General features: G+C 37.5%; 1 protein-coding gene across 6 annotated transcripts in view; it reads right to left on the bottom strand.

Moving 5' to 3' along the window:
• The window catches only part of PTPRM (protein tyrosine phosphatase receptor type M), a 471,605-nt gene that overhangs the window by 263,617 nt on the left and 188,862 nt on the right, over positions 1–19,126 (bottom strand). For all 6 annotated transcript variants that reach the window (XM_081950797.1, XM_081950796.1, XM_081950795.1 and 3 more), the window contains exon 6: positions 5,923–6,097. In XM_081950797.1, coding sequence (XP_081806923.1) covers positions 5,923–6,097 — 175 coding nt within the window. The remainder of the gene's footprint in view (positions 1–5,922; positions 6,098–19,126) is intronic.

Here is a 19,126-nt window from a genome sequence, read left to right on the forward strand (position 1 = left end):
TTATTTTATATGATTTAACTTACATAATTTACCTTATATTAATTTTAGGATTAATTTACCTTATATACTTTACATCAATTATTCATTGTAGAAAAAAAATATGAAAATACAAATTTTCATATATAATCATTACATATGGATTATAGCATGCTTTATTTTTTAGCTCCTAGGTGAATCAGTTTTGTTCCGTGACACTCCAGCTTTTAGCATATGCAGTTAAATGGACTGGACTGGGACTAGGAGTAGGACTAGGAGTAGGACTAGACTAGACCAGACTAATAGAAATAAACTACAGATTGTTTTTCCTGGGATTTGCTTTCTATGATAAAGAGACTGAAATTCATGGCTTGTCTTAGCATAGTAACCTAACATTATAATTTCTGACTCTGGCTGACAAGTCAGAATCACCGATTATGGCAAACAATGTGTTTTGTTTAGCTGCTTCTGCCAGTAGAAAAAGCCACACAGGAAAGTTAAACTTGTATCTTCTCTTCCTTTTTCCTTTGTTTGGCAGGAGGCAACCCCCCCCCCCCGCGCTTTCATTTTTAATTAATATTAAATCAAAATTGAGACTGACATCTTAATTTATGATTATGAAATAAGACAGTCTCATAAGGCATTTATATCTAGCTGTTGACCAGTTCTGTTTGACCTCAGACTTCATTCTGCATTTGGGCTTAATAAAAAATTCTGGCTGGCTTAAAAATGAAAGCCCTAATCTTCTTGGCAGCATGCAAAAAGTCAGAAAGGAAATCAAAGGTTTGTTTAAAAAAACATCATATGTAATGCTAAATTAAGGTCTGGAATTATTTTTGAAAAGACCCACATATGCCATCATTTTTTTTTATATAAACGCCTACAAAAATGAAAATATTTATGCATGATAAATCCCAAAATGCAGCAAAAATACTAACATCATTCTTATTTCTGTGGCTTAACCATTCAATACTAACCAAAAAGCCTGAAGGGGAACTCAGAAAAGTGTGCTGAGTTTTGCTTTACTGATGATAATAATAAATTAAAACTACGTGCTTCATTGAAATAAGCAATTTTTGGTGAAACATAATTAAAGAAATGTAAATACTGTATAAATGTTTATCAGTAACCAGGTAAATGAGCTTAAAGACTTCGTAATGATGTTAGTTAAATGTAATCTGTTCCAAGGTTAGTACACTGCTTAAATAGGCTTTTTAGGTCACAGGGAATGATCTGCATGTGGTCTCATAAAAGCTAAAGCACAAGCAACAGGGATTACCATAATTACTTCATCAAACTACAAGTAGCTAATGGGATTATACCCTAAGGGTAAGCAATTATTCCCTGCATACAGAATAAATGTGCTGAGAGAGGTGGAAGAGAGAAAATATAGCAATAGGATAAATAGTTCCAACATCACAGAGTGAAGACCAATGGAAGTAAATTGCTATAACTTCAAAGAATCTGAGTTTCTTTGCCTCATTTTCCTCTTTTTTTGGCTATAATTTTGGTTGATCACTCACTTCCTTTTCCTCTTACATACATGCATGCACACACATATACAGTAATACATACACCACACACATATATACAGGTGAAACTCAAAAAATTAGAATATCGTGCAAAAGTTCATTTATTTCAGTAATGCAACTTAAAAGGTGAAACTAATATATGAGATAGGCTCATTACACGCAAAGCAAGATACTTCAAGCCGTGATTTGTCATAATTGTGATGATTATGGCTTACAGCTCATGAAAACCCCAAATCCACAATCTCAGAAAATTAGAATATTGTGAAAAGGTGCAATATTCGAGGCTCAAAGTGTCCCACTCTAATCAGCTAATTAAGCCATAACACCTGCAAAGGGTTCCTGAGCCTTTAAATGGTCTCTCAGTCTGGTTCAGTAGGAATCACAATCATGGGAAAGACTGCTGACCTGACAGTTGTGCAGAAAACCATCACTGACACTCTCCATAAGGAAGGAAAGCCTCAAAAGGTAATTGCAAAAGAAATTGGATATTCCCAAAGTGCTGTATCAAAGCACATTAATAGAAAGTTATGTGGAAGGGAAAAGTGTGGAAGGAAAAGGTGCACAAGCAGCAGGGATGACCGCAGCCTGAAGAGGATTGTCAGGAAAAGGCCATTCAAAAGTGTTGGGGACTTTCACAAGGAGTGAACTAAGGCTGGAGTCAGTGCATCAAGAGCCACCACACACAGATGGATCCTGGACATGGGCTTCAAATGTCGTATTCCTCTTGTCAAGCTGCTCCTGAACAACAAACAACATCAGAAGCGTCTTACCTGGGCTAAAGAAAAACAGACCTGGTCTGTTGCTCAGTGGTCCAAAGTCCTCTTTTCTGATGAGAACAACTTTTGCATCTCATTTGGAAACCAAGGACCCAGAGTATGGAGGAAGAATGGAGAGGCACACACTGCAAGATGCTTGAAGTCCAGTGTGAAGTTTCCACAGTCTGTGTTGATTTGGGGAGCCATGTCATCTGCTGGTGTTGGTCCACTGTGCTTCATTAAGACCAGGGTCAAGGCAGCCATCAACCAGGAGATTTTGGAGCACTCCATGCTTCCTTCCGCAGACGAGCTTTATGGCGATGCTGACTTCTTTTCCAGCAGGACTTGGCACCTGCCCATACTGCCAAAAGCACCAAAGCCTGGTTCAATGACCGTGGGATTACTGTGCTTGATTGGCCAGCAAACTCGCCTGACCTGAACTCCATAGAGAATCTATGGGGCATTGCCAAGAGAAAGATGAGAGACATAAGATTGAACAATGCAGAAGAGCTGAAGGCCGCTATTGAAGCATCCTGGTCTTCCATAACACCTCAGCAGTGCCACAGGCTGATAGCTTCCATGCCATGCCCTCATTGAGGCAGTAATTGCTGCAAAAGGGGTCCAAACCAAGTACTGAGTACATACGTATGCTTATACTTTTCAGAGGTCCGATACTGTTCTACGTACAATCCTTGTTTTATTGATTGCATGTAATATTCTAATTTTCTGAGATTGTGGATTTGGGATTTTCATGAGCTGTAAGCCATAATCATCACAATTATGACAAATCACGGCTTCAACTATCTTGCGTTGCATGTAATGAGTCTATCTCATATATTAGTTTCACCTTTTAAGTTGCATTACTGAAATAAATGAACTTTTGCATGATATTCTAATTTTTTGAGCTTCACCTGTACATATACATAGACACATACATATTCATCATAATATTCCTTTTGGATAAATCAATGCTATATAAAGCACAGTAATGGAATAAGAAACAGCAAGACAAAGATATTAAAAGAAAGAGATGAGAAGCAGATAAGGAAACATAGTTCAAAATAGTTTACATTCAAACCATTTACTATAATTCTTCACCAGTCTACATTTGCAGTTTATGGGTGCTTCCACCTTCTACACACAGTATACTGTTCTATAAATTGCTTTTTGTTCTTTCAATTTCTCATTTCTATCTTTTGCTTGATCATATCAACAATGAAGGTCAACAATTCTCTTGATCTTTCCCTTCATCCGCATTCCTTAACTCTGTCTTCATGCCAAACCACCTCAACATATCACATGTGGACTGACTGCTCAGTTTTATATTTTTCTGAATAAACTGCTAGCGCAGTAAAGACCAGAATTGGTACCAGAAGCTTTGTTGATAAGCAATATGGTTGTAAAGTGTGATGTCACCTGACTGCAATGCTTAGGTTTAGCAGTCCCATCACTTCCCATTGCCATTGTTAACTGAAAATTTTGGGTCACTCTGTGAGTACCCACCTGAAGCTATGCCATTTTGTGCTTGGTCTCATCAAACTCCATGCCTCAGTAAGGTAAGGGGCTATTTTCTCTTCAACCCCTCCTACTCACATATCTTTCTCCCATCTTTCCCCTATTGTCTGTCCTATACACTGCCTTGTGCAGCAGTAAGGACTCCCAGAACCATGAAACTCTGGGACTGCTTGTCATACTGAAGTTCAGTCTTCTTGGCACACTGCAATACTGTGGTTGTAAGAAGTCTGAGCCACAACACAGTGTGAAACTGCCAATCAGAACAATAAGCCACTGACATAGGAAATTCTAGAAGTTTCAGGAAGCCCAAGCAGCAGAGTCAAAGCTGCTGACCCAAGGACTGCAGGCATGCTTCCTCCGCTGCCCTGCACTCTAACACCCCAGCTGACCTTCAGTGTCGTCTTACTCCTGCTGCTGGTAAGGCATGCCCACCCTGGTCCTTTATAAAGCAGCTGGTAGCCACATGATTTTCCCCAGCTCTCATGAGGAAAGCCCTGGGCTTCCTGTTCGCCAAACAGTGTGGCCCATTCTCACAATGCTTAAGAAGACCTCAGAAACTTTTTTAATGCTTTCAAGGATCATGAAAATGGGGCACACTATTTAAGAGAATAGTGCAGTTTTGGAGAAGAGATCTGGCATGGCCAGCAGCTGCCTGGCAGACAGCCAAGCCAGAGATACACTTTATCACGTTCCATGGCACAGGACCTAGCTACCTGCGGGATCGCATCCTGCCCCATACATCCCTGCGGCCGATTCGCTCTCACAGGGAGGGACTCCTCCGGGTGCCGTCCATTAGGCAGTGCCAGCGGGCGACGCCCAGGAGTAGGGCCTTCTCTGTGACGGGCCCGACCCTCTGGAATGACCTCCCCCCCGACATTAGAATAACGACCGATCTCCGCTCCTTCCGTAAGAAACTTAAGACCCACCTGTTTAACTTATCTGGCCTGGCCTAACTGTAGTTTTTGTGTCCCTCTAGCCTGTATTTTAAATTTTTAGGGATAGATTTTTTAGGTTGTTTTAATTTTTAACTATACTGTACAGCCTACCATTTAATTTGTTTTAATGGGTATTTATAAATATTTAAGTTTTGTATATTGTTTTATTTGTGGTCTGTACACCGCCACGAGTCCCTTTGGGGAGAGGGGGCGGTCTATAAATTCAATAAAATTAAATAAATTAAATCAACAGCAGAAGGCAGGCAGCAAAAGTCAGCGGGCTGCAGATGGGTTCAAAAGGCATACAGAATGCATAGTATTGGGAACAATGGAGGTTTTGCACTGTGATGCTGAGGTGGCTGGCCGTGCTATGGAGCTTGAGATGACATTTCTCAGTGGCAGTGGTGGTGTTGGGGCTGGAAGACCTGAGAGCATTGGCAGCTGGCTGATATCGCTGAAAGTTCCAGGTCTCTACTTCAGCCCTAATCCTGCAACAGCCATCAAAGAGGGTGATTAAAAGAGCACAGGAGGTGGAAATATGTAGGTGGGAAGAGCAGGTATGGTCATAAATGGAGTCAGGCTACCAAGTGTTTGAATTTGGTCACATGACTCTGGATGCACGGAAAAATCCATAATCAGGGATAAAGCATAAGTCACTTTGTTCAGTGCTTCATAACTTTTGAGTGATCACTGAATGAATGGTCATAAGTCAAGGACTACCTCTAAAACAAAGCAGGCAAAAACATGCTGTTGTGCGCAACCCTTTTTGCTTATTCACCCAATTTCCTACATGTGGGAAACTTTGTGGGAAACAGCTTAATCTAATTGTTTTAAACTTTACCTATTGATGTATATCAATAATTCATTTTTCCCTGCCTAAAACGCAAGTACCTTGTGATTGATACATTAATTTTTTGAGCCACATTCTTTGTTGCATTATACAATCTGTATAACATTTCCTATAAATTAGTTGGGTCCTCAATCCTTACTCTGCATATTAGTATGCGCAATCTGCCCAATAAAGTATATGCAAGTTGATAACCTCAACCGATAAATCTCTACTATCATCTTATATTAGCATCAAGCCTGGAGTTGGTCACTTTAATTAAATAGATTGCAAAATCACCAATGGAAACAATTTGCTTGACACGAAAAATTTCCAGGAATTTGGTCTCTATTCTCTTCATTTGTATGTCAATCCTGAAATACCTTTAATGATCAGTTCTGCATAATTTGATACTCCAACTCCTCCTTCTGTGCGAATCATGCAGCGGTAATTGCCAGCATCCCGTTTAGTAGCATTCACCACACTAAAAGATGCTACAAATCGACGATCATTAAAAATTTTCATGTCCTTCAAAGGTGCATCCCGTACAAGCAATCCCTAATGAGAAACAAATACAACAATTTAGTTTAATATAGACTTCATTTGCAAGTATTTTACAATAAATATTAAAATTAATGTTGGCATGTAAATAAGCACATGCATATTTTTGTCATCCTGTTCCCCCCATCCCCCAAGCCTGCACATTTTCTGTGTTGCTTCACCATGGCAATGTTGTGGTGTTCCTGGGAGGGATTAGCAAAAACTGTTGGAAGTGTATGGCAAAAGTGTCAGGGGAAAAAAAACGCCTGATATCTGAGATCAATGGATCGGGCTGATTCCCTTCCGCATATCTTTTGAGATATTAAGAAAAATAAAAGTCTTTAAGAAGTATTCTAATTAATAAACAAACTTTAATAATAAAATAATAAAAGTAAATGAAACAGAAATAACTAATTGATTACATTTTGATAACAAAAGCTCTGGTTGCCAAGTTGGCAGCCGAACAAAGAAGAAAGGAATTTTGGAATGTGTAACGCATGCGCAATAAATTACTTTCACATAAAGTAAGAGCAACAGACCAGTCTTCTTCTTCTTCTTCTTCATCATCATCATCCTCGTCCTCACGTTCGTCGCTAGCATCAGCATCCGCGGCTTGCGAAGACGGAACATCAGTTTGTGAAGAACTGGTAGAAGGAATATCTGCCTGCGAATTGCCATCAGGCTGCGTGGCATCTGGAACACCATCTCTAGGAAAATAAACTTCAGGATCATTGGAATGAATCCTGGACCAGTCAATGTCTTCCTCAAAATTAGCAGATTGTGAAATGACAATCACATGTTTAGTATCAATGAATTTGTACCATTTTGAATTATCATCAATACCCATAAATCTTAGTCTCTTTGCTACTATACCTCCCTTTCTTCTTTGACTTAAGGGAGTGTTCACCATAGCATATGAACCAAAAATATGGAGGTTCTTGAGATCGGGCTTGTAGCCATACAGCATGTAGAAAGGAGTTTGATTGATTACACTGCTCCAAGTACGGTTGACAATGTAATTTGCATATTTGATTGCTTCACCCCAGTATGCCTTACTGAGATTGGCATCTTCTAGAAGACAACGCATCATGGTTTGTAGAACCCCTTGTCTTCTTTCTACGACTCCGTTATGAGCCGGTGTATATGGAGCAGATGTCTGATGAAGAATTCCATTCTTACGCATCCAGTCCTGGAAACGCTGAGACATGAATTCTGCACCACGGTCACTCTGGATTCTGGCGATGCGAACTTGGTATTGTGCAGAAACAAACGCTGCAAAGTCTTTAAAGATCTGAAAGGTCTCAGATTTCTCTCTCATAGGATATACAAATCCATATCTAGAATGATTATCTACAATTGTTAAAAAATACTTTCTGCCACCAAGTGTTGGTGGGAAAGGACCCACTATGTCAGTGTGTACCAAATCAAAAATGCGTGTTGACAGGCGTGTAGCGTGTTTGGGAATTGCAGCCGCCTTGGATTTAGCCTTTTTGCAAACCGCACAATCCAAAAACACCTTACACCCCTTTAGATCCAAACCTTTTGCAAACTCCGGCATCTTTCTAAGAACATGGAAACTGGCATGTCCCAATCTTCTGTGCCACTTGTGAATACACCTGGAATGTAAAGGTTTACCAGTTAGTGAATTCTCAACATTAACAGTTTCATGAGGACCCTCAGGCTTGCTTTGAGCAACCTGTTTCTGTTTTCTTTGTTTGTTGGCTTTAGGAGCCTTTGGCACAGTAACATTTTCTCTCTCTGGGACAACTCTCTCTGGGTTCGCGTTGTGCCTTTTTGGAGTTTGCATACTTGCCTGTGCTTGCCCTTTAGGCTTTGGCTTTAAGTAATAAACACCACCAATCAGCATGGTTTCAGCAACAATATCTCCATCTTTAACTAAGTAACTTGCTTTTTCGAGGTGGTGAACCTGGAACTTTAACTCTCTAGACAAGTGACTTTGACTAAGCAAATTACTGGTTGCTGAAGGTATGTAATAAACATCAGGGATGTGTGTATCGAGTTCTTCGATGTAAACAGTTCCTTTTCCCATAACCTTGCAAGTGTGGTTGGTGAAGGAATACAGTTCTCGATACTCGGGCTCTGGTTCGCCCATCTCTGTGAAAAGTTCCCTTCTGTGGGTAACATGCACAGCTGCTCCACTATCTAAAGTCCACAAAAGACGTCTGTCGAACTTTGGATCAGGTTGTGGAACGTTGGTTATGGCCAGTGTTACAAGTGGAGCTTGTGGATCACGCCTTGGACCACGACGACCTTGTCTTCCGCCTCTACCTCTGCCTCTGGAGTCTGTTCCTCTGGGCTGGTACGTGACGGGAGCTGGAACTCGTTGGGGACAATCCCGGGTGTCATGTCCCACACGGTTGCAGGTGTAGCATTTTGGCATCCTTGGAGCGTAGCCTCTTCCTCGGAAGGGATGTCTGGCTGGAGCCTTTGATGCTGGAGGTCGTTGCAGATGTGGTGTAGCTAACCTGATAGCTTCGTCTTCCACTAAAAGTCTGCAAACGTGGTTAACTATGCGTTGAGCAATAGGCACTTAGTTAATCTTTGCAACAGCATCTTTCCATTCATAATTCAATGAGTTAATGATGATGCTAATCATTTGGATATCATCGATTACATGGCCATTTTGTCTCAATTCACTTCTCATTCTTTTCAGTTTGGTCAAATGTCCACCAATTCGTTCACCAGGTTTCAACTTCGAACCATGGAACTCAGACATGAGCAAACATGAAGATTCAATTGAAACGGGCCTGTAGCAATCTTCCAAAATAGCCCAAATTTCTTGGGCAGTTGCATCAGGTGGAAAGATACCTTGGATCTCAATTTCCACTGACATGAGCAAAGTCGTGATTGCTCTGTTTTCGAAGTCTCTCATTGCAGGTGTCCAGGGTTGAGGAGGAGGATTAAAAACCATGGAATGTGTGCCTTCTCTTCGAAGCAAGAGCGCAATTTCACTGACCCAGGCTTTATAATTCTCTCCTGACTCCTTTAATTTGGACTCACCAGTCAAGGGAGTGACTGGAAGTACCTGCTGAGGAATGTGCATTGGAACAATTTGTTGATCTGGTTGCAAAGCTGGTTGTTGAACCAGGGGATGCTGGGGTTGCATCATTGGCCTTTGCGTGGCAACATCAAATTGGCTTCCTCGAATTCGCCTTTGGCTTTGCCTTTTTCCATCTAGGGAGGATTCGACACCACCAGGGGGTGTTGAAGACTTAACCTTTGGAGGCAAAGTTTTGGCTTCTAAAGGACTCATGGCCAATTCTTTAAAACTGTCACGAAGCTGCATCATCTTTTGCTGTAATAATTTTTCTCCGCCAGCAGATGGCAGTGCAGCCTCACTTTTTGGCTGCAGTCGTCTATACGTATGCGGAAGTTCAGTTGACTCAAAGGGACCACGTGACCTCGGTGACGTGTACATGTCTCTTTGTTCTAATTGACCAATGAACTCTGTGGGGTGTGTCTTAGGCTGTTGTTTTGAAGACAAGATGGCGTCCTCAGACATTTTGGGAGTGGGGGAGCTCCTCCTACTTCGCTTTATCTCCTCAAAGCACATTCTCGCGTCCCTAGCATATTTTTCGAAACGTTCTAATTGATCAAGATAGCTTTGCATTTCTTGCTCATCATTTGGGGAGGATTCATAAAGTCTGCTTTCTGCGTGGGAGGATTTTTTTTCTGCCGGCAGTTGCCATTCATCAATTGTTTGATAATCTGCGAGGGTCTGGGAATGGAGTGGCTCTGGCAGAGTGGGAAGTTTTGGCTTGGCCCCCAAAAATTCATAATCTCCTGGAGATATTTTAGAAGGAGGAACCACTGACCTCGTTTCGTGGATGTCGCGTCCTGTAGCTCCTTCCCCCACATCTGGCTCGGCACCTGAAGGAATTTGTTGTTCCTCTGTGTCTGAGGGAATGGATTCTTTGTCAGAAGAAGCTGATCCGTCTGTGCTTGCCCCATCTTTCTTTTTCTTTTTTTTCTTTTTCTCCGACATTGCTAATTAGGCTTAGTCGGTTATCTTTAGATAGCATGAAGGGAAAATACAGCCATAAATTGTAGCCATCTCAGCTGCCAAGTTGTCGACCAACCTCTGCATACCAAGTTGTCAGGGGAAAAAAAACGCCTGATATCTGAGATCAATGGATCGGGCTGATTCCCTTCCGCATATCTTTTGAGATATTAAGAAAAATAAAAGTCTTTAAGAAGTATTCTAATTAATAAACAAACTTTAATAATAAAATAATAAAAGTAAATGAAACAGAAATAACTAATTGATTACATTTTGATAATAAAAGCTCTGGTTGCCAAATTGGCAGCCGAACAAAGAAGAAAGGAATTTTGGAATGTGTAACGCATGCGCAATAAATCACTTTCAGATAAGAACTTTTATGACCTGCGCAATAACTCTTTCTTAGTTTAACTCTTGAGTGTCAATTCATTCAGTTCAGGCCTAGCAAACTTTTTAACATCGTGACAAAAAGTATATATTCCCAGGGTCACCCAAAGCATGAAGCTCTTCCCAGATGCCTAACTAAAGCAAACAAGCACCTATATTGGGCAGCAGAGATCTAGAGAGAAATGTCAGACACAGATAATCACCTTAGTGACTATGGCAAAGGCATCAATTCATACTGTGCAAGAGAAGGCGACAGTAAACCACTAATGTATTTTCACCAAGAAAACCACATGAATACAAAATATAAAATGATCAACATTGTATGCAGGAAGATGGACCCCTCAGCTGGGTCATATTACTGAGAAAGAACAGAAGATCTTTAAGGAAACTAATAATGTTTACGACGACGCTAGATTAAAGCCTTTGGAATGTGTAATATTGTCATACAAGAAAAGAAAAGCTGAAGCTGAAAATTGAAAATCAAAGCAGGAATGTGGAACATTAAAAAGCATAAACATGGGAAAGCCCTGCACCCTGAACGATGAAATGAAACCACTACAAATTGACATTTTAGGCATCAATGAATTGAGATGTATGGGGATTGGACAATTTCCTCTAGAAGGTTACATTGTTTATTACTCAGGATATGAAAAACATAGAAGAGATTGTGTTGCTTCTATAGTTAGTAAGGGTACAACAAGAATAGCATTTGGCTACAGTGCAATCAATGACCGAGTAATATTGATTAGACTTCATGGAAATATGACGATCCTTTAGATTTATGTTTCAACCACTGATATAGAAAAGGATGTTGATGAGTTTTATGATCAAATTCAATTTGAAATCAACAGAACATGTAAGCAAGATGCATATCTACCCTTTTAAAGAGACAGTTGAGCATCCTGGATTTTTTAAAAATACAAGTTAACTTCTGTAATGCACTTATACACACAAAAAAATAGTTTTCTAGCTTTGTATAACTTTCTTTACAGATTAGGATCTAAATTTTAGAGGATAAAAGACATCTCAGTATCAGTATTGTTTTAAATATGGTTTTCTATATTTATTATATGGGGAGGGGAAGTTACAGCACCAATACAGGGAGTGGTAGAAAAGACAGAAACATTTACCGTATTTTTCGGAGTATAAAACACACCTTTTTCTCTCAAAAAAGAGGATGAAAATCTGGGTGTGTCTTATACACTGGAAAAGCATTTTTGGCCTCCTGAAACCCTGCCCCCTTTGCAAAAATGGCCGTGCATAGCCTTTAGGGAGCTTCCAGAGTGCTCCGGGGGCTGGGGGGAGCAAAAATGAGTGAAAAATTGGCCTTTTTTATTGTTTTTGTCCCCCCCAGCCCACAGGAGCACTCTACAAGCCTCCTAAAGGCTATTCATGCCCCCCCTTTTTTTTGACAAAAAAACAATCCCATTTTCGCAAACAGGCCATTTTTGGGAGGTCTGCAGAGTGCAAAAACTTTTTTTTTAAATGTGCCTCTTCAAAATCTTGGTGCATCTTATACTCTGGTGCATTTTATACTCCAAAAAATACGGTAAGTGCAGAATGGCAATTCCTTGCGTTTTTCCTGCTTCAGCAAATATTTTCTTCCAAACGCTTCTATTTACAGTATGTTTACCGAATGTAAACACCTCTTTTATTTTTACATATTGTACTACTTTTAAATGCTTGAGCTATAAAAAAATTCATCTATCAGCAAGTGGTACCAAATAATCAGGCAAATAAACAACAAAAAAAGCACACCTCACAGCAAAGACTATGCAAAACAGTATTTTGTAAAACAGAAAACAGCCTTTCTTCCAACATGACTACTTTGGCAGGACCCAAAGCCAACCTGAATAACCTTGTCTTAAAACTCAAGGCAGGCTCATGTTGAAATGGTCCTTCAAATAGTCTAGTTGTCAACAGGCATTTCAACTATACTGAGAAAAGGATAGAATATCACTATAACTCATACAGAGAATGTAAGGTGTTTCATTCATTTGATTTGACAGCTTTGCTGTGTTTTAAACTGGCAACAGTTTCTAAACTGGAGAATTTTGAAAATTTGGTTCACTGAGTAGAGAAAGAAATAAGTAAACCATATTAGCACCATCATAACGTTTCCCTTGAATATGATTAAAAGTGAGAAACTCGATACAATAATACAATACAATAGCAGAGTTGGAAGAGACCTTGGAGGTCTTCTAGTCCAAACCCCTGCCTAGGCAGGAAACCCTATACCGTTTCAGACAAATGGCTATCCAACATCTTCTTAAAGACTTCCAGTGTTGGGGCATTCACAACTTCTGGAGGCAAGCTGTTCAAGATAATAGATAATTGATCAGATGAAGGAGCTTGTAAAAATGTTTTCCGTCTCTACAGGGATAAAGTGCTACTGGTTCGGACCGGTTCACCCAAACCGGTAGTAAAAAATGCTACTGGTTAGCCCGCACCGGTAGTTAAAAAATGCTACCAGTTCGGGCAAGCCTGTAGCTCCGACGATTAGCTATGCGACAATCATCTGTGCCGCTAGCACAGCTGATTGTTGCCCAGCTGATCGTTGGAACTACCGTTTTGCTTGAACCGGTAGCATTTTTTACTACTGGTTCAGGCAAATGGAGTGCATGCGTGCACAAAGCAAACCAGTAGCAGACTTCAGAGCATTCCACACCCAGTTACTACCTATTATGTTTTAAATCAAAATTATAATTACAGATGATGCCATCATTCAATTCTATGATAAAGAGTATGGAGTTAAATACACCCCTTACACTTACTGGTTTATACAGTATTCAAAATTTAGAAGTGGAGTATGGCGCAAATAGCAGTTTTCCTTAATGTTGTCTCCAGTTGTAGCCTCTACATTTTATTATGTCCTCCCAAATCCCTTACAAAGAACCCCTGATTTTTTCTAGACAGGCTGGCTCCAATAAATGGATAAGTTTGTTTGAGATGACTGCTCCATTCTTAGACAGGAATATTTTCTTGCATTTATGCATTCATCAACCTTTTCACCAATACTGATTTGGTAAGGAAACTGCCTGGGCAAAGAAAATGAATGGAAAACTTCAAGGTTGAAGTTCCTTGTACTGCAAATAACCAAAGGCTTAAGTAAGACCCAGGAGCATCTGCAGGGTTTAAGTGCTTAACTGTGCATATCTAATATTCTTTAAATTATGCTAGTGGGTTTTATGTTTTCAGCATTTTATCATTTAAGTTGCAAAACATATGAAGCCCAATCTTCCAGACTTTATGAAGTGGAAAGAGCTAACAAAATATCAGCAAACAAAACAGAGAACCTATTAGGGAAATGCTGAACTTAGTCTGTTAATTATGGTTGTCAACATGTTGAAAGTAACCTTATTATGCTATTTATAGCTTCTGGAAAACTTTGCATAATGTCAACATTAATTGATCCATGTACATAATTCATGATGTGAGAGTTAGGAATGAACCAAATTATGCCAAATGACTGAAGATTGAAGAGTGAACAACAAATTTTAATTTCAGCAATAAATATAACAATAATAAAATAATTTAACCTCTTCAAGTGATTTTACTATTAGAGAAGAGAATACCCAAAAGACTTAGAGTAAAGTTAAAATTGAAGACAGAAGACGGTAAGTGGCAGATTAGCCTGAATTACAACTATTGTGTTATCTTTTTTTTCCTCTAATTTTGTTTCCTTTTTATGGATGAAATTTTTGCAAATGCCTCTTACTTTTTAAATTGGACTGGTCTCTTTTCACCTTCTTCTATTTTTTCTCTTTTATGTATTTTTGGATTAAGGATTCCTTTCTTATCTTTTCTTCAACGCATGGCAGGATTGTCCTTTTTAACCATTTTTTTCTTAGCTCAAAGAAAGCTTAAAGAGAGAGCTAAAAGCAGAGGAAAAAGAAGTAACACTGCCATCTAGAGGCTGGAGGCTTGGTTACATCTGTTATTTCAAGGCCATTGGCTTTGTTTACCGAAAGGGATAGAGAGAAAATCATGTCTTGTTTACCTTTGAAGTAAAGAGAAAGCCCTGACTTGAAAGCTTACACTGAATTTGTTTGAAATCTAGCAAAAAGTTTTGGATATCCTAGTGGCAGTGTTTACAACTTGGAAAAATGGTGCAATATGAAGAAGAAAAGGAAATAACTTTGTAAAAAATTATGTTAGAAATCCAAAAAGTCCTAATAAGCACAGAAAGAATTGAAAAGAATCTGGGGATTATAGAACAAAGAACAGAAAAAATGGACTGAAGAGTTGAGAATATTGATGAAACAATGATGAAACTTGAAGATAGAGCTCAAAAAATTGCAGAAAAATATGAACAAAATGATAAGAAAATTGTTGTTACTGACAGCAAACCGACAATGGAGGGAACTGATATATATGGAATACTGAAAGGAGAGGTAGGCGAACTGGATCTCTATCTCATGCTTCAAAATATAGATGAAGAAAGGGGAGAAAACTTGGCAGAAACAATGAGAGTATCTTCGGCAGAAGCACCAGTGATAACCAAAGGCAAGCTGATGAAAGGAACAGATGGAAGGTTTCAAGTCTTTATAAAATATGCAATGAATAACAAGTTGCAAAGGGAAGTTCACATAAGACTTATTAAGAAAACACTTAGAATACAGATTCTACAAATGGCAAGAGATATTGGACTGCACTACTACTGGAAGGATACAGGATGATGAAATGAAATGTCACAATAACATTAAGTTAAACTTATTAAACTTTGAGTATTATGTATAAGACAAAGTAATAATAGTTATAGTCAAATAAATGATTAATAATGATAATAATGCATTTATATATACTAGATTGATATATGTAATTTTATATAAGCTGTAAATGAGGGCCATGGAGATGAAGTGGAAATGGTTTTTTTTTAATATAAAAGATAAACAATTCCATATAGAACAGAATACAAAGATGTAACACCATTGGATGAGACCAGGATGATGTAATGAAATGCCATAATATAAATTTACTTTAAACTTAGTATGCTTCACAAAAAAGGATGTAATAATAGATATATTCAATGAATGTTTAATAGTCATAATAATTGTATGCATATTTATTAGATTGATGATATGAGCAATGGAATGTGCTGAAATGAATAAGTTGGCATATGAAATTAGAGAATAAGAAGATAAACAATTTTATAGGACATGGGATCTATTTAATTAGTGGTTAGATAAAAAAAATATGGAATTGAAAATCTATTAGAAAATATCAACACCAAAATAATAGAATGATTTAAAATAGGATATAAATCTTATTATTGGATATGTTGAAGATGATATAACAAACTATTATAATATAAACAAACCCATATTTAGAATACCTCGTTTAAAATGATGAAATAACAGTGACAATCAAACAAATGAAGTACTATAGTAATAATGTATACAAATATACTTGATTGACAATATGTGACTTTATATAAAATTTAAGGGATGACTTGGAAAGGCTGCACAAAAACCTTGTAACCAATCGACACCCTGTATGGAATGGAAGATGTTTTTTATGTTACGTCTTTTGATTGTTTATGTTTGTTTAAAAAATAAAACTTTTTTAAAAAAGAAACTTCAACTGATGTAGAGTGCGGGAAGGTCTTGGGGTTCCTAAGATTACCCATGTTACACCAATGCTCCACGAGCTGAATTGACTGCTGGTATGCTTCTGGGTGCAACTCAAGGTGTTGGTTACTACCCTTAAAACCCTGCATGGCTTGAGTCCAGGTTAATTGGGGAACAGTCTCACCACACTAGGACTGGTCCAGCTTACCCACGCCGGCATAGGAGGCATGTTGCCGGCCCTGTTTGTCAAGGAATTCTGGTTGACAGGGTCCAGAAGGTCCTTCTCTGATGGGGCTCCTGCTTTTTGGAACATCTTAATCTCTGAGGTGAGATTGGCTCCCACCCTTCTGACTTCCATTAAGGACCTAGCTCTGTCAGATGACTTGAGACCCTAATGGGGGAGCATTACACTGGAGGTCCTTGTTGAATTAAAAGACAATCCCATCACCACCCTGCCCATTGTCCTTCTCTCCCCATCTTTTAACTATAATTTTACCTTGATTTGATTCTCATTTTTATTGTTTTAGATATATTTGTTATACTTTTAAAGTTTTAATGCTAAATCCAGAGTCATTTTGTTACTAGGTGGGTGGAAAATAAATTAAATAAATAATAACTAACCAAAATTATAATCAATTGAAAAAAAGTTGGAATTCAAATTCTAATCTGTACTCCGCTCACCTGTGTAACTGAGATCCAGCTGGTATTCATAAATGTATATATAAATAATATTTAATTTTTGATTAATTTTAGGGAAAATTGCATGATGCTATGTGCATTCTTTTTTACCACGAATACAAATATGGAATCAAATATACCACAGTGAATATCTACATTTCCAGCAGGAAAAGTATCTCCTTTTTTATCTTATCATGATTTGTAGTTGGACCCCCTGACTATGAGTGAATGCAATTGTGATAGTTGCTAGACACGGGGATATAATAATTCTTTATAGTGTAATGGTAAATGGTATGTTCTTCTAATATCCTAGCTTAACATTAATAATAATTTTGCTGCTCACAGAGGCATGAAAGAAGTAAGTGAATATATACATGATTTACTATGAAAGATCAGTTAGGTACTACGAACAGAATTTATGTAGGAAAAATGGTCATTAGAAAATTTAAAAAATAACTTGCTGAATATGATCTCTCACTTACTGAAGATACAATAAATTTATTTCTAAATTTTCATTATCAATATGTATTAACTTATTTCCTTGGAGTAATCACTTGATTTAAATGTTACCAATATAGTTTGTCTTGTGATGTGCAAGCAACGCTTATTTCACATAAATCTGCTTGTACTTTTCTGATGGTACTTTGAGAATGTTTGAAGAATTGAGACTTCTGGTAAAAAAATGGCAAAATGAAGATAAGCAGTCTCTAGCGGGTTCAGAACTTTGAGAGATAAGGATATGGACATGTTTTTTCCTCAAACTATGGCCAGAACTTTCAAAGGATCCTGGATTTGTATACTTCTATTTCTCATCACTTTTGTAATTTTGCAAATTGCTTGCAAAATAAATTTTAGCTATTATGAATCTTTGGATCAGCAAGTCTTATAGCATCAGATGACTTTCCATCAATCCTTAACAAAAGAAGCTTCTGGTACAAGCTTAATGGCTTAAGGTTTTTTTTTTAAGAATAAACAACAAAAGGATGATTAAAAGTTTGATTTTAGAAAGTTATAATTCCACTAAAGTCCTGATAAATTTGAAATAAGATTTTGAAATTATTCGTTAAGGATTCTTCCCATGAATAAATGTTCTTTTAAAATTATTTTTAAAAAAAGATTTTAAAAATTGGACACTAAAGGAAAATAGAAGGAATTAAGATTATAATTAAAGGAGAACAATACTTAAATGTGAATATGGAACAAAACATTTTAACATTCAATATATAAAAGGATATTTTTGAACAATGGAGCCAGAAGTTAATGTTAACACTGTTTGCCTCTATATATAGTTTACAAGAATATATGCGGGGAAATGCTACACTGGACACACACAAAAACTGGCTGTTGTCTTAATAATTAAAAGGGATATACAAATAAAAAAACAATCAGTTATACAATAACCTGTATAATTTTTCTACATTCCATTTACAAAGTACACTTGTTAGTGCTTTGAAGAATTTTGTGAGAAGGGACAAAGAAAAACGAAAAGAAATCAAGTTTTAGGACATTATTTGACAGGATTAAAGATCAAGAATGATAAAGAAGAGGGAAGGAATATAAAGTTAGTTTATTTGGTGAAAATGAAAATAATTAAAAATCCTGCTAAGCAATTTATCAGGTGGTCATTTCCTATTTTTCTTAGAACTACCTAATCAGACTATTGGGAAAAGAAGAACCACCCTGAAGCAGTTGTTAATAGGTTCTACTTATGAGTTCGACCCAGACTCAAAATGTTATTGGCTTGGAAGGGAACCATGCTTTAGTTTGTATCTGAACCCTTTTTATAAACAATACATGCAATATTATTTTAAGCACACTATGTTATTTCAGATCATTTCTGAAATAATTTACACTTATGATAGTGAAAGGAAAAGTAGGAAAGTGTTCAGATAATAGATCTATTTAAAACATTAATTCAACAGAAAATGTTCCAGAGTATTCTGTAACACACCTCCCTAAATAGTGTATTACATTATAATGCAGGTGCAATTACTATTTATTTAAGGCCAACAAAAGGCAATTTTGCTTGAATCAGACAAGTGACAATAAAAATAATAGTATTATAATCTCAAGGAAACTGCTTCATAGTGTTCATGTTTTTACTTTTATAACGACTTCCCAGAGCAGGTTTTATAACTAAGTAATTTTTTTCCTTAGAAACGAAAACGTCATGTGCGTTGCATATATTAGCATTTTCACTAACCTATAATGTTTTTATTTGCTTTTAGTTCTAAGGTTTTCTTTCTTTATTTCTTTCATATTAATCCAATTGAAATAATTACATTTTACCATAGAATATTTAAATGATATTGCTTTTCTGTGATTACATCCACCTTATAAACGTACGAAAAAAGTATATCCACTAAATCTCTATGTGAACAGGAAATCTAA

The sequence above is a fragment of the Natrix helvetica genome (assembly GCF_964273705.1).
Source record: "Natrix helvetica genome assembly, chromosome: 4".
Lineage (NCBI taxonomy): Eukaryota > Metazoa > Chordata > Lepidosauria > Squamata > Natricidae > Natrix > Natrix helvetica.